We start from the raw sequence: 14358 nt of genomic DNA on the forward strand, positions 1-14358 counted from the left end.
ATCAAAACAGCAATGCCGCCCTGGACATGTTTGCCATTTTGTGTCCGGTTCGAATCTTCCCACGATGTGCTGTCCCAGTCCATCAACATTCGACAATGACTTCTAAGCCGTCTATTGTGATTTGACCGGCATTTTCAATAGATTCTCAATGTTGCAGAAAAGTACACTGCAGAAGTGCTGAAATACGCAAATTAATGCGTTGCCCTTATTCTTTAGTAGAGTTCATTATGCTATAATTATGGGAAGCCAAACATGTAAAATATTAGTATGAATCATATATTTTCTTAAATTAAGTGTGCTCTATCCAAAAGCCTTAATGGTGAATAGAACTATTTTAGTTATGATTCTATGGGGTGTTGCAAGAAAATATTTACAATCAATTGCAAATATTCTGTTGCAATTTTACAACTGATCGTTCCATGTTAGATGTAGCAAATCAGATGAAACTTCTTGTTTCAAGGAGCAGATTAGCAATCAATCACTAATTTGCAATTAACTGCAAGACATATGATTGATTTAGGGACCAAAAATGCAACTTGCAACTAGTGATCGCAAGTTTCTTGCAACACCCCATAAGACAATTATGAATGATTCAAAGGTCAAATGAGCTGATAGAGACTTGGACTTTATAATTTGTGTCACAATTGGCTTTCCATAAAGATCAATTTTAAACTAGAGTTTGAACTAAACTAGATATGATATTACAGGCTAATGTATTGCAAGACCATCAACAAAATGTCATCTATTACACCGCTATGCAAGTTAAATTGGATAGTGTCCATCTGCAAATTCTTGCTCTTTTACGAATATCAGGTTATTTTAAGGCGTCATTCCTACAAACTACCCTACTTTACAACCCGTGCAACTAACTCTATGCCACCGTTACACAATAATACACTTCCCCAACACCTTCCACCTTCAAACACATCAACCCTCCACACCACGCCACCACACACACCAATCAACCCTTCATCGCCCTGTCGCCCTCATACACCAATTAATGAACACTCCTGCTTCCATCACACGGTAGTCCACCATCCTCCCACACCCTGTCAACTTAGCACTCTAATACAACCTCCCACAACCTGCTACCCCCAGACACTTATCTACCCCCCCCCCTATAAGCTGTCACCCTCACACACTTATCCACCTTCCTATACCATACCACCCCACACAGCAATACACCCTTACACACTAAAATACAATCCACACACACACTCATTCACCCTCCTACACTATGTCACCCACACAACAATGCACCCTCGCACATTAAAAGATCATCACACACACTTATCCACCCTCCTACACAATTACACACACACACACCAAAACGCCCTCACACACTAAAATACCATCCCACACCCTGCATCCCACGGACACTTATCCACCCTCCTACACAATTACACCCACACACCAAAACGCCCTCACACACTAAAAGACCATCCCATACCCTGGATGCCACACACACTTATCCACCCTCCTATACCATCCCACACCCTGCATCCTACACACACTTATCCACCATCCTATGCCGTGCCACCCCACGCACCAATACACCCTCACGCACTAAAAGACCGTCCCACACTCTGCCTTCCACCCACACTTATCCACCCTCCTATACCATCCCACACCCTGCATTCCTCACACACTTATCCACCCTCCTATACCATGTCACCCCATGCACCAATACACTTTCACACACTAAAGGACCATTCCACACACACTTATGCACCCTTCTACACCATGCCACCCAACACCAATACACCCTGACACACTAAAAGACCATCCACACTCTGCATCCCACGGACACTTATCCACCCTCCTACACAATTACACCACACACCAAAACGCCCTCACACACTAAAAGACCATCCCATACCCTGGATGCCACACACATTTATCCACCCTCCTCTACCATGCAACCACACACCAATACACCCTCGCACACTAAAAGGCCATCACACGCACTTCATCCCACACAGTAATCCACTCTCCTTCACTCTGCATCCGTCGCACACTTATCCACCCTCCCACACCCTACATCACTTACACACTAATGCATCCTACCATATACCGCCACCCCACACAAATACACCCTCCCACACAGCAAACCACCATCCCTCACTCAGTCACCCTCACACACCTATACCACCCTACCACGCCCTGCCCCGCACCACCCACCAACACACCACCCCAACATGTCACCCTAGCAGATTAATATAGCCTCCCACTCCTTGCCACCCTCACACACCGATACAACCTCAAGCACCAAGCGATCCGCACACAGCTGTCCACTCCTACAACATGGCACCCTCCCACAGCGAACGCTCCGACGCCATGCCACATGCCCCCCCATAACACACACACCCACAAACCATGACACCCGTCCACGCCTGTGTATTTATCATTCGTTGTAACAATTATTTTTTTTCTAGGTTACGTTCTTCCGGGGCCATAATGTGGTTGGCATGATGAGCCGGAAGTGTGCGGATGAAACTCAAGGGCTCGGATGGCTGACTGTGCTTGATCTAGAATGGGCCTCCTCTGGAAATACAATTATTTCTCAAAATAACAGCCAAAAACTTTATAATGTAAGTTATAAGGATTATTACTCTTCCTCACATCAGTTTGTTCATGACAAGTTGGAAATCGCCTTTTTCTCTTCCTCACAACAGTTTGTTCATGGAAAGTTGGAATTCGCCATGTACAGCCAGCAATACAAAAGCTGATGAGGGATGATGATAATGGTTTAAACAGTAAAATAATTAATATGTCGAACATCAGTCATTCATCAAATGTGAAATTCGCCATGTAAAGCCCCCATTACAACATTTGATTATTATCACTATCACTATCATTATTAAGTAGACCATATATTTAAAGTCCAATGATAAAGACGAATAAACAAATGTGATTAAGAATAATGCTTTTAATAAAGTGCTAATCTTTTTACCAACACTTCTCTTTCTCTCCTCTTCCTCTCCTTTGTTTTCTCAAGCGCGTATAAACTTATTTGTTATGTGTTATGCGCTATACAAATACTTATTATTGTTATTTATTTCTATTACTCATCCAGCTTGTTCTAAACTACACTGGAGAGGGGTCACTTGCTCGACTGTACTTTGAGGATGTGATTTATGACACCCGTGTTGTTCGAATAATTCCTACAGAATGGGGCGGAGAGTACCAGTGTTTGTCAATGGTTCTGATGGGTTGTGACTACAGTGGTAAGTAGTGGCGTACAGATTGGGGCTTGGGGGCACTTGCCCCCTCCTCCTTCCCTAAAAAAAAACCAATATATATTCACGACCAAGAAAAAAACATGAAAGGAAATATAAGAAAGGAAATATTACTTTGAATTTATTTATCAAAAACCTTTATTCAAATCTTTGTTTATATGTCATTGTGAATGTGCTTACATATAACATTTGGTCATCCTTCTTTCGAGTGAACATTGAATTCAAATTCAAAGTACATAAACCTGCACATACCTGAGGTCTGTTCTATGAACGTTACAACTATCTTGACAGCTACCCGTGGTAACAGGGCCCAGCTTCCAATACCGGTGACATTTCCATGATAATTACAATAATAGCAAACCTACAATAGTCTTTTTGAAATGAACCCCTCTTGTATGGATTTCTTCTGGCCTACCATGGGTTCAGTGCAAACACAGTTAAAACACGAAGAACGTGTTTGAACATTATTGATACCAATTGCCCTTCCCCTGCTCTCTTTGCTACCCACTTCTTCTCTCCTCATTATCGTTTACCACTTCCGTCATTCTGTACGTTGGCCGATAAACCGGACATGTTGGCTCAGTGGTAGAGCTCCACCTGAGGAACGAGAGGTTGTGGGTTCGATCACAGTCCGAGTCACACCACAGATTTTTTTTAAATGGGACCTGCTTGCCTTCTTGAAAAGCGCTCTACATATTAAAATGGAGAATGATAATACGAGTTATGTTATGCAGTGCCCGCAGGGAGAACAGTTCATAAGAGCTGAAGCGGTTACCCTGGGTAAATGAGAATTATTATTATTATTGTGATAGTGGTGGTGATTTTAACACCTGATAGCTAAGAAAGCCTGAATGTTTGTAAGCAAGCAACCAGAGGACTGACGGCTTAACGTCCTCTCTGAAGGACCTGGTAATTAGGATTAAAGTTGAAGTTCACCGCACAAAAATGTTGATTTGAATCAATAAAGAAAAAGCGGACAAGCATAATGCTGAAAATTTCATCAAAATCAGATGTAAAATAAGAATGTAATGATATTTCAAAAATCCGCTTATTTTTCACCAAATATTTATTTGCACATTTTAGTTACATGCAAATCACAGAGTTGATGATGTCCCTCACTATTCAATTTTTTTTTATTGTCTGAAATATACAATTCAATTTTTGCAGATTTGACAAGAAGGACAAACTTGACTGAACCATAAAATGCTTAACAATGGTTATTCCACATGTTTGTTTCACAAGACAACAAGGAGAAAATATGAATAATTATGTCATATTTCATATAATGAAATACGAAAGAAAAGTGAGTAAGTTATGTCATCAGTTCCCTCATTTGCATATCGACTAGGATGTGCATGTAACTGTTTTGTGAAATTAAGCGAAACTTAAAAATGTCATAACTTTCTTTTTATACATCTGATTTTGATGAGATGATTATGCTTCTTGGATTTTTCGCGTTTAGTCAAAATCACCTTGTTTGTTGGGGGTGGACTTGTCATTTTATACCTTACCAAAGATCACTAGCGCACCAAGCGGGAATCGAACCCGGGTCGAATCCGAAACCCCCGCTCTACCGACTGAGCTATCGCCCCTCCTCATTACTATCATTATTATAATTATTATTGATATTAGCAGTAGTATCATCATTATTGGTGTTGTTAACAGAACATTCGGAGAGTCTTGATGACATAGATCATGAGCAACTGATCACTGACGTAACCTGTCTTGGATGCAATACCAATAGTCTATCGCAGTGGCGTCTTCACCACTACGCATCTGATGGGTCAAGTGGAATTGCATTCCCAACACAAACTGAAAGTAAGTTTCCTTGCTTCTTCCCACCACTATAATACAATTACAAATTAATCGAAATATAATAGATGAAGTAAAAATAATCTGTGATACAGGATGTTTCATAACAAATTGAAAGCAAGAACCACCGATATACTTATTTATTTATCACGTTGTTTATTCGCGTATCCTTTAAAAAGACAGGGTTGTCCAGGTCAAGCCTTTCAAGGGAGCCCTGTCAGTGTGCATTCATACAAACATGGCATATATACCGAAATAAAAACAGTGAATGAAAATAAATAATGACAGAGGTTTTTCAACCACAAATGAAGGATATTTCGTACCCGAAAAAAAATGACAAGCAAAAAATAAATAAAAAATTCCTATCAAATAGCTTCGTTGACCTGAGGAGACCAGTCAAGATGCTGGTTTATATCGACTCCTAGATATTTAGCCTCGTTTGTATTCTGAAACGTTTCACTATTCATTTTTATTTCTAAATTTCTGTTTTGCAAACAACATGACTTTGGTTTTATCTGTGTTATTAATCATACCGTTCTTCCAAAACCATTCTGTAAGGATATCAATGTTTCTTTGGATCTGTTTTTGTGAAAAATTGCTTCCATTACTTTGGATGAAAATAGCTGTATCATCTGCATACAGAGATAAGTGTGTTTTAGGTTGGAATGGCAAGCTAGTAACATCATTAACGTACATACAAGAAATCAACAGATCAAGGGCCCCAGAATAGAGCCCTGGGGCACTCCTGAATAAACAGGGAGAAAATCACTGAGGGTGCCCTCAAAATATACACACTGCATTCTATCGACCAGGTACTTTTGCAGTCTCACTCCAAACCAAGTAAAAAATCACTCTTGAAAGATTGAAATCTCATTCCGTCAGGACTGGTCCCTCATCTCACTCAGAGAGGAGAGTGATTAGGGGCCAGATTAGACTCAATGGCCCGTATTCTGAAGTCGGGTTTAACTTAACCTCAGGTTTAAAGTTGTGGTTTAAGTATGGGAAGCCAAAAGTGTCAAAATTTGTATTAAGTTGTATGTTTCTTATGTTTACTGTGCTCTTTCCTGATTCATCGATGGTGAAGACAATCATCTATTTATACTTCCTAGACAATTATGAATGATTTGAGAGCCAAATGAGCTGAAATATGATACCTCTATGTTAGTGATTTATGCAACAATTGCCTATCCATACTTAACCACAACTTTAAACCTAAGTTTAAGTTAAACCCGACTTCAGAATACGGGCCTTTGCATTTAGAGAGTACGCCCCTCAAAAGCACTTGGATACTCTTATTTCGGTGTTAATATTGACAATGTTATACTTGTTTTCTCTTCAGAATGGGTTCAGATTCAGTTTGGACGGATGTTCATTGTCTCGGGGTTAGACACACAAGGAGGAACTGGACTGAATATATCGTTTGTAACCGATCTTGAGAGTCACATAGATGAGTACACCCTCTCCTACCAGACAACCTTCGATGAGGACGAACAAGGAGCTTGGAGAAAGCTCGTTGATATGGGAGGAGAACCTTTGGTATGAAAACAGGGTGACACGACATGTGCTCCGTTATTGATATCTCAGAGGGCAAAGGATGAGAGTCAGTACTGTAAAGATAAGGATTAGGGTTTATTTGATATTGAAGTTAGGTTGTATGTTTGGCATATAATGGGCAGATTCTCCTTCGTAGCGATTGTCGCCAGAGCAAATGTCATGGAAACGAAAACAGAAACTCTGGCCCGATTCAACTGTGGCCATGGTTTAACTCTGTGTCACAATTATTGGAACCTACCAATTAAAAACAAAATGGAAATACATAAATTAAATGTGCACATGGTTCTTTCATCGTGATTTCAATGATGAAGAGACGTGTTTCAATTTTTATCCCGAGTCAGTTATGAATAGCTAGGTGTCAAGTGAGCAGACCAATTGAAATTCTTCTATGACAAATACCTGTCATTATTGGCGATCCATAGTTAAACTACAATTTTAGACTAGAGTTTGACTTAGTCTCAGTCTCTTCCTTCATCGCTCCCTTCAGTATTTTACTCCTTCTCTCTCTCCTCCATTCTTCGTTATGTCTTCTTTTCCTTTGCATTTCTGGCATCGTCTCGTATTTCCTTCATCTGATTATTATTTCTCGCCATTACTCATCGTCTTTTTATTCCTATTATTTCATTTTCACATATTGTATATTCTTACACCTACACATGCGAATGAGTCCCATATTTTTTCATTCTTTGATATATCATTTTAGGGGATCCACGCTCTACATGTAGAAGCAATGTTTTTTAGTGGATCCCCTCATTTTCATACAAAATTTTGTTTAAACTATTTTACAAAGGTGTTGGACTTTGAAGTAGATTTGTAATCATTGTAATCATATTTGATTTTAATTTGTAATTGTTTATATAAGATGTATATTTGATTTGTATTTGTTTATAATGTTAATGTTGGAAATAAAAATTAAAAAAAATTATGAACTAGACCAGACCAAATACGGGCCAATGTGTCCTACATGTACGTCAGTTTAAAATATATTCCCTTCTCTTTCTACTCCGCCCTTTTTTCTTCATTTTCTTTTCCCCTTTCTCTCCCTCTCCTCTCGCTACGTCAAGTTATACCTTACCTTCAACCTTTATAGAATTTCCTCTTTTATATTCCTGATGGTAACGACTGATTTCGATTTGAAAAAAGGATACATCTTTACAAAATAAGGGTTTGTATGCTTGCAACATTTTACAAATCTCTTTCATCCATTTTATAGAAAGGATGTTGCTTATGTCTTCATAATGATCGATTGTTTTCCATAAGAGCCAGAACTCGCATCTTCTCTACAATGCTTATAGAACAGAGACGAACAATATAAGTCCGTTCGGGTGTGCAGTTTGAACTGTTCTAAGAATTGCTTCTAATTTATTTCATCCAATCAGATCTTTTACGGTCTCAGAGATCCATTCGGAGTGACTACCAGCAAGATTGATCAACCCTTCTTGGCGGTCCGTCTTCGCATTCATCTGCGTCAACGTGAATACGTATATTGGGGCAGGGTGCGCTTCCGAATACGGGGGACTGAATTAACTGGTAAATATCCCGCTCCCCCTTTCCTATCAGTGACGTACTTTGTTTGACCAGGTGAACTTAAGCCACGTGAGCCACTTTAAGGGGATACAAAAATGGACGGAAAGGGGAACAAAAAAACGACACACGACGAAAGGGGAGGTGAACATGTCCTTGAAACTTTATCCCAAAAAAAGTAAGCCGTCGGTATAATATATACATACATAAATATATACATGTATTAACCTCTATCATGAGTTCGTATCCTCATGATATCCTTCTGTATCGATTTCTTTTAGATATCTCTCAGTTGTGCACTGACAATCAGATCCTCTTCAGAGGCTACTGCATCGGGGTGATTGAAACCGAAGGCGACGGCATTTGCAACGATGCCTTCCTACCGGGTAGCTACCCGTTGGCCATCAAGTCGCAGGACATCCAGAATCTCCTCCTGGAGAACCGAGAGCGTTTGCCGGTGGCAAAGGAACTCGTCATCGGATTGAGGTCGGATGTGAATGGAGTTTACAGGTAGGTGTCGTTGTTGGCGGTTCCAGGGACGAATTCAGGACTGACCTGGGCCTCATCTTTATTTATTTATTTATTAACTCATTGCAACCATGACAGTTGGATTATTGACAATGCAAAAATGAAAGTAGTACAATTAAATACACAATTACATGTGGAACAATGTACACTGTACATCAATATCAAAACAAACCGGGAAATAATCAGTATAAAAAGGAAAACGGAATATAAAGAATAAGCAAGGAATGAAAACAAGAATATCTATTCAAAGTTGACAAAATACTCACAGGTCGAAGAGTTGCTATTGTCAACCTGAACTATGTGGAAACTTGCACTTTATCCTTTGAAAACAAAGAGGTGCACATCCAATTGGCAAAACAACGATGAATGTATGGAGTATACATCATATTTAGAGAAAGTGTTGCATTTTTTATGTTGGCGTAGCAGGCTTTCCAAGTTCTGGTTAGTCGGATCAATCACAGCTCTTTATACAATTGGCCCCTGGAGAGGGGAAGGGGTCTACATATGTCAAGCAAATTAGTCCAGGATAGAAGAGGCATAACCTTGTTTTTTTATATATACAATATTTTTTTATGGTTTCTTGTCAATTCGAGGGTGCTGATTACGAATCTGAATGATGCCACTCGTGTAACCTTGAGCATTTTCCGCAAATTGGCAAAATCCAATATGGCCGCCAAAATATGCAAATTACCCATGAAAATCCTAAAATTATCCACACATTGGCTATGAAATGCATGAAATTGTGTGGCAGGAGTGAAATACTCTCTGAAAAATTAACTTTTGACAAAATATTTATTTTCCTGATAATTAAAATGGCCGCCAAAGGCCCTTGTATACTCTATTATGTACAATATGAATAGGGAAAACGAATTTTCACAAAAATTAGCACTAAAGTGCAAAAAATCGCGATGTATGAACGAAGTAATATATGCAAATCATCATTACTAACGAGATATATCATTTATTATGTCATATATGGGAACATTTCTGTATTTTGATATCTAAAATAGCCGCCACTGGCTCAAAGAGTATGTATAATGGCAATGGCCGAGGCCAAAAAAATCACAAGAGTGATCACTAAAATGCATATTATTAAGATTAAACGAGTGGAATACTGACTAAAAACATAATTTTTAATCGAAATATATTATAAATATGCCATGTATGTGATGAATGTTTTATTTTGATATTCAAAATGGCTGCCAAAGGCCCTAAAAAGTATTATGCACAATGAGAAAGAGGAGCAAAGAAATCACAGGAGAGAGCACTAAAATGCATATATATGTGATAAATTAATGGGATACTGTCTAAAAACATATTTCCTAACGAAATATATCATTCAGGTTTCAAGTTTGTGTTAAATACTGTATTTTGACTTTCAAAATGGCCGCCATAGACATTAACAGTATTATGTACAATTCAAAGTGGGAAACCAATATTCACAGGAGTGAGCACCATAAATGCACGTAATAGTGATCAATGAGTAAAATATTGTCTGAAAGCATAATTTCTATTAAGATATATCATTTATTCTGCCAGTTAGGTGATAAATACTGTTATTGGAAAGTCAAAATGGCCGCTACAGGCCCTTATGGTATTATGCACAATGTGAATGGGAACAATTATTTCAACAGAATTTGACTTTGCTTGGCCAAATGAGTGAAATATTGTCTGAAAACATGATTTATAACAAAATATATCATATCTTATGTAATTTAGGTGATAAAACTGTATTTCAACACTCAAAATGCCTGTCATATGCCCATTTTGTGAACATTGTTTATCTCCACTCAAATTGTACGATAAGGGCCTATGGTGGCCATTTTCAATTTAAAAATGCAGCATTTATCAACTTAATTACACATGATGATATATCTCGGTAGAAGCCATGGTTTTAGACAATATTTCACCCTTTCACAATTCACAATTCACAATTATATGCAATATTTAGAGTCAAGCAAAGCCAAATTCTGTCAAAGTTATATGTCCCATGTTACAACGTACACAATACTTTTAGGACCTATGGCAGCCATTTTGGATTTCAAAGTACAGCATTTATTACCTCCACGACCAATGTGTGATGTATTTAGTTAGAAATCATGTTTAAGACAATTTTTTTACTCGTATATCACAGTTATATGCATTTTATGATTCTCACTCTTGTGAAAATTAGTTTGTCCATTCGCATTGTACATGATAAATATAGGGCTTATGGCTGGCAGCCATTTTGAATGTAAAAATTCAGTATTTATCACATAAATGGCATATTAATGGCAATTATGTTTTTAGTCAGCATTCCACTCGTTTAATCTTAATAATATGCATTTTAGTGCTCACTCTTGTCATTTTTGGCCCCGGCCATTGCCATTGTACATACTCTTTGGGCCAGTGGCGGCTATTTTAGATATCAAAATACAGCAATATCCCCATATATGACATAATAAATGATATACCTCGTTAGTAATGATGATTTGCATATATTACTTCGTTCATATATCGCGATTTTTTGCGGTTTAGTGCTAATTTTTAGTGAAAATTAGTTTTCCCTATTCATATTGTACATAATAGAGTATACAATGGCCTATTGCGGCCATTTTGAATATCAGGAAAATAAATATTTTGTCAAAAGTTATTTTCCAGAGAGTATTTCACTCCTGCCACACGATTTCATGCATTTCATAGCCAATGTGCGGACAATTTTAGGATTTTCATGGGTAATTTGCATATTTGGGCGGCCATATTGGATTTTGCCAATTTGCGGAAGATGCTCAAGGTTACACGAGTGGCATCATCCAGATTCGTAATCAGCACCCTCGAATTGACAAGAAACCATCAAAAAATATTGTATATATAAAAAAACAAGGTTTGGTCAAGTTTCTATGGGGCCTATCCTGGACTAAATACTGAATAGAAGAGTTTTATTCAAATGTCGAAACTTGTCAGATTAATCAGAGATTAATAACAATAATAGCTAATTTTTCTAAAGCGCTTATCCCAGAATGGCTCAAAGCGCGTTACAGCATATTATTACCCCGGTCATTGGATTCATTTCAATCCCGCTCGAAAAAGTGCACAAATTCCACTCCCTGGGGAGCATCCCTTGCTTTCATCGCAGCCTCATTATGGCGCTGGCAAAATCAAACATACAATATCTTTCGCATCCTACCGGGTACCCATTTTGCACCTGGGTCGAGAGTGGCAAAGTGTGGATTAACGCCTTGCCAAAGGACGCTAGATCGCGGTGGGATTCGAACACACGACCCTCTGTTTACAAGGCGAGAGTCAGAACCACTACACCACAGCTCTTCTAATACTGTAGCAGGAGGGGCATCGGTAGGCCTATAGCACCCAATGTGTATCCCTTCACTACCATTAGTGTTATAATCATGATGTCAGCTGTATGATATTATTCATGAGGATTAAAATTCCTTATTTTCGTATCTGTATCCTTATCTTGTATCCTTAAAAGGTTATTCATCTTTTTCGTGGTTTCAAAGGAAATAAAAATATCAACACGAATAAGAAGGCTTTATGAATATACAACAAATGAAGTTTATTGCAGACTATTGATGGATCAGGCTCATCGAACTAATTTAAATGTCTAATTTTCTATACATTTATTTGTTATGTATTACATGAATTATTGATTTGATTATTTGATTTGTGGACAAAAGGTGAATAAGGTCTTTCTTTGAAAGAAAAATCTTGGATCCTTATCCTTATACCCTTATTTAATAAACCAGCCATATTTCAAAATCGTGTCCGTTCACTAGAACTAGTCATTAGTAAAATACATTAGCCAGCTTTCATGTAACCTTAAAAATAGATAAATGGTCACGTGATAGATTTTAGCCAATCATTTGACAAGTATTCATATCACCATCAAGCTTCTCAAAATATCTTATTATCTATCTTTTTTCAACTTTAGCTGGCCAGATGGCACTCCTGTGCTCTACGACAACTTTGCCCCTTTCACAGTGGCGCCGATAGGAAAAGAAAAGTGCTCTTTCATTAATTTCTTCAACTGTTTTGTTTGGGAGTTATATGATTGCACCCCTTCAGATCGATCTACAATATGCCAGGGTGGTAGGTCATATCTCTCTTATTTATCTTGTTTGATTGGCATTGTAAGAAGTGTTAACCCTTTTTCTTTAAGGTCAAGTCCACCCCAGAAAAATGTTGATTTGAATCAGTAGAGAAATATGAAATGAGCATATTGCTGAAAATTTCAGCATTAGTTTGGTAGTAGACAGTCACACATTGGCTCGTATTCTGGGCCCCGTCTTACAGAGAGTAACCATTGATCCAATCAATCTTAACTCTATGGAAATTCATCAGTGTCATAATTTCTTCTACAGGAAATTTGCAAAATGTTCTTTGTAAACAAAGGAGATCACACCAGATTGTCAAGAAATCAATGAATTTATGGATATACATTCATATCTATAATTTTTTGAACAAACAAGCATTTTATATGTTGACTTTGCTGGCTTTCCATAGTTGCGATTGATCGGATCGATCGCAACTCTGTGGTAAGACGGGCCCCTGAACTTGTGTTCAAGTTAAGCTCTGATTTAAAGTTGCGGTTTAATTATGGAAAGCCGGGTGTGACACAGCATTCAAACAGAGGAGGTTTGAAAGGATGGAACAAATGTGGCATTATAATATTTTGTATTATACTTCTACTCGAATCCATAGATTTGAACGAATGTTTGGTCGCTGGTCATAACTGTGCTCACAACTGTGTCAACGATGATGGAGGATATCACTGTGAATGCAGAGATGACTTCCGACTTCGGGTTGACTTTCAAGAACATGAAGAATGTGAAGGTAGGATATTCACTCTTTGAAATCAATGTGGATGCATGCCTGACATATCATTCCTTATTCTAATCGAACAACCCACCCAAATCATGAGTATCATAATGTTTAGTACGATGGATGTTAGTGATTATCATTCAGAAGAAACAATGCAAATCTTGTTTTCTTTTTATTACTGTGTCAGTTGGCGTAGTAGGCCTGATGGATATAACCATATTTATATCTACTGGCGTAAAGTTTCACAATTTTGTAATGTCATTAGTATGAAGTTTAACGACCGACACTCTCTTTTTCTAATATTCTTCCTGTCTTATTTTTTTTTATATCGTTACTATAAGTTTTATTGTAAGTTTTATTGTTTTCATCACTATCATCATCATTAGTAGTGATATTGTCACCATTATTGTTTCTACAAGCATTACCATTGTTTTATTTATTTATTTATTTCAGTTTTATTTACGCAGGGTAGCCCTTTCAGTTATAGAACTGATTTACAAAGAGGCCCTGCAACGATAAAAAGAACATATACATATTTTACAATGGACATATGAATAAGATTAAATCATACAATAAACATAACATTAGGAAACGTATACATGTAAATTAAAAAACAAATAACATTAGGAAGCGTATACATATAAATTTAAAAAAATCCAAGTGGGGTCTAAAAGTAAGGCTTCAGCTGAAAGAATTTGCATTTAGTTTTGAATGCTTGAAGGGATGTCGAATTTCTAAGATTAGAAGGAAGCTTATTCCAGAGGAACGGACCATAATATTGAAAGGACTTTTTCATGATTTCAGTTTTAGGTTTGGGAATAAGGAGAGGGGAGTTTAAGGCGTATCTGGTTTGTATCAGAGGAGAGCGAAATAATATAAGATT

The 14358-nt window shown here is 37.8% G+C and overlaps 1 protein-coding gene across 1 annotated transcript in view; it reads left to right on the forward strand.

Moving 5' to 3' along the window:
• LOC129267772 (uncharacterized) overlaps nucleotides 1-14358 on the forward strand; it is a 74263-nt gene that overhangs the window by 19934 nt on the left and 39971 nt on the right. Inside the window, exons 12-19 of the mRNA XM_064105066.1 lie at nucleotides 2436-2591; nucleotides 3077-3227; nucleotides 4905-5057; nucleotides 6391-6587; nucleotides 7985-8135; nucleotides 8411-8639; nucleotides 12586-12743; nucleotides 13356-13487. Of these exons, the coding sequence (XP_063961136.1) occupies nucleotides 2436-2591; nucleotides 3077-3227; nucleotides 4905-5057; nucleotides 6391-6587; nucleotides 7985-8135; nucleotides 8411-8639; nucleotides 12586-12743; nucleotides 13356-13487 (1327 nt within the window). The remainder of the gene's footprint in view (nucleotides 1-2435; nucleotides 2592-3076; nucleotides 3228-4904; nucleotides 5058-6390; nucleotides 6588-7984; nucleotides 8136-8410; nucleotides 8640-12585; nucleotides 12744-13355; nucleotides 13488-14358) is intronic.

This window comes from Lytechinus pictus, chromosome 9, assembly GCF_037042905.1.
Source record: "Lytechinus pictus isolate F3 Inbred chromosome 9, Lp3.0, whole genome shotgun sequence".
NCBI classification, from domain to species: domain Eukaryota; kingdom Metazoa; phylum Echinodermata; class Echinoidea; order Temnopleuroida; family Toxopneustidae; genus Lytechinus; species Lytechinus pictus.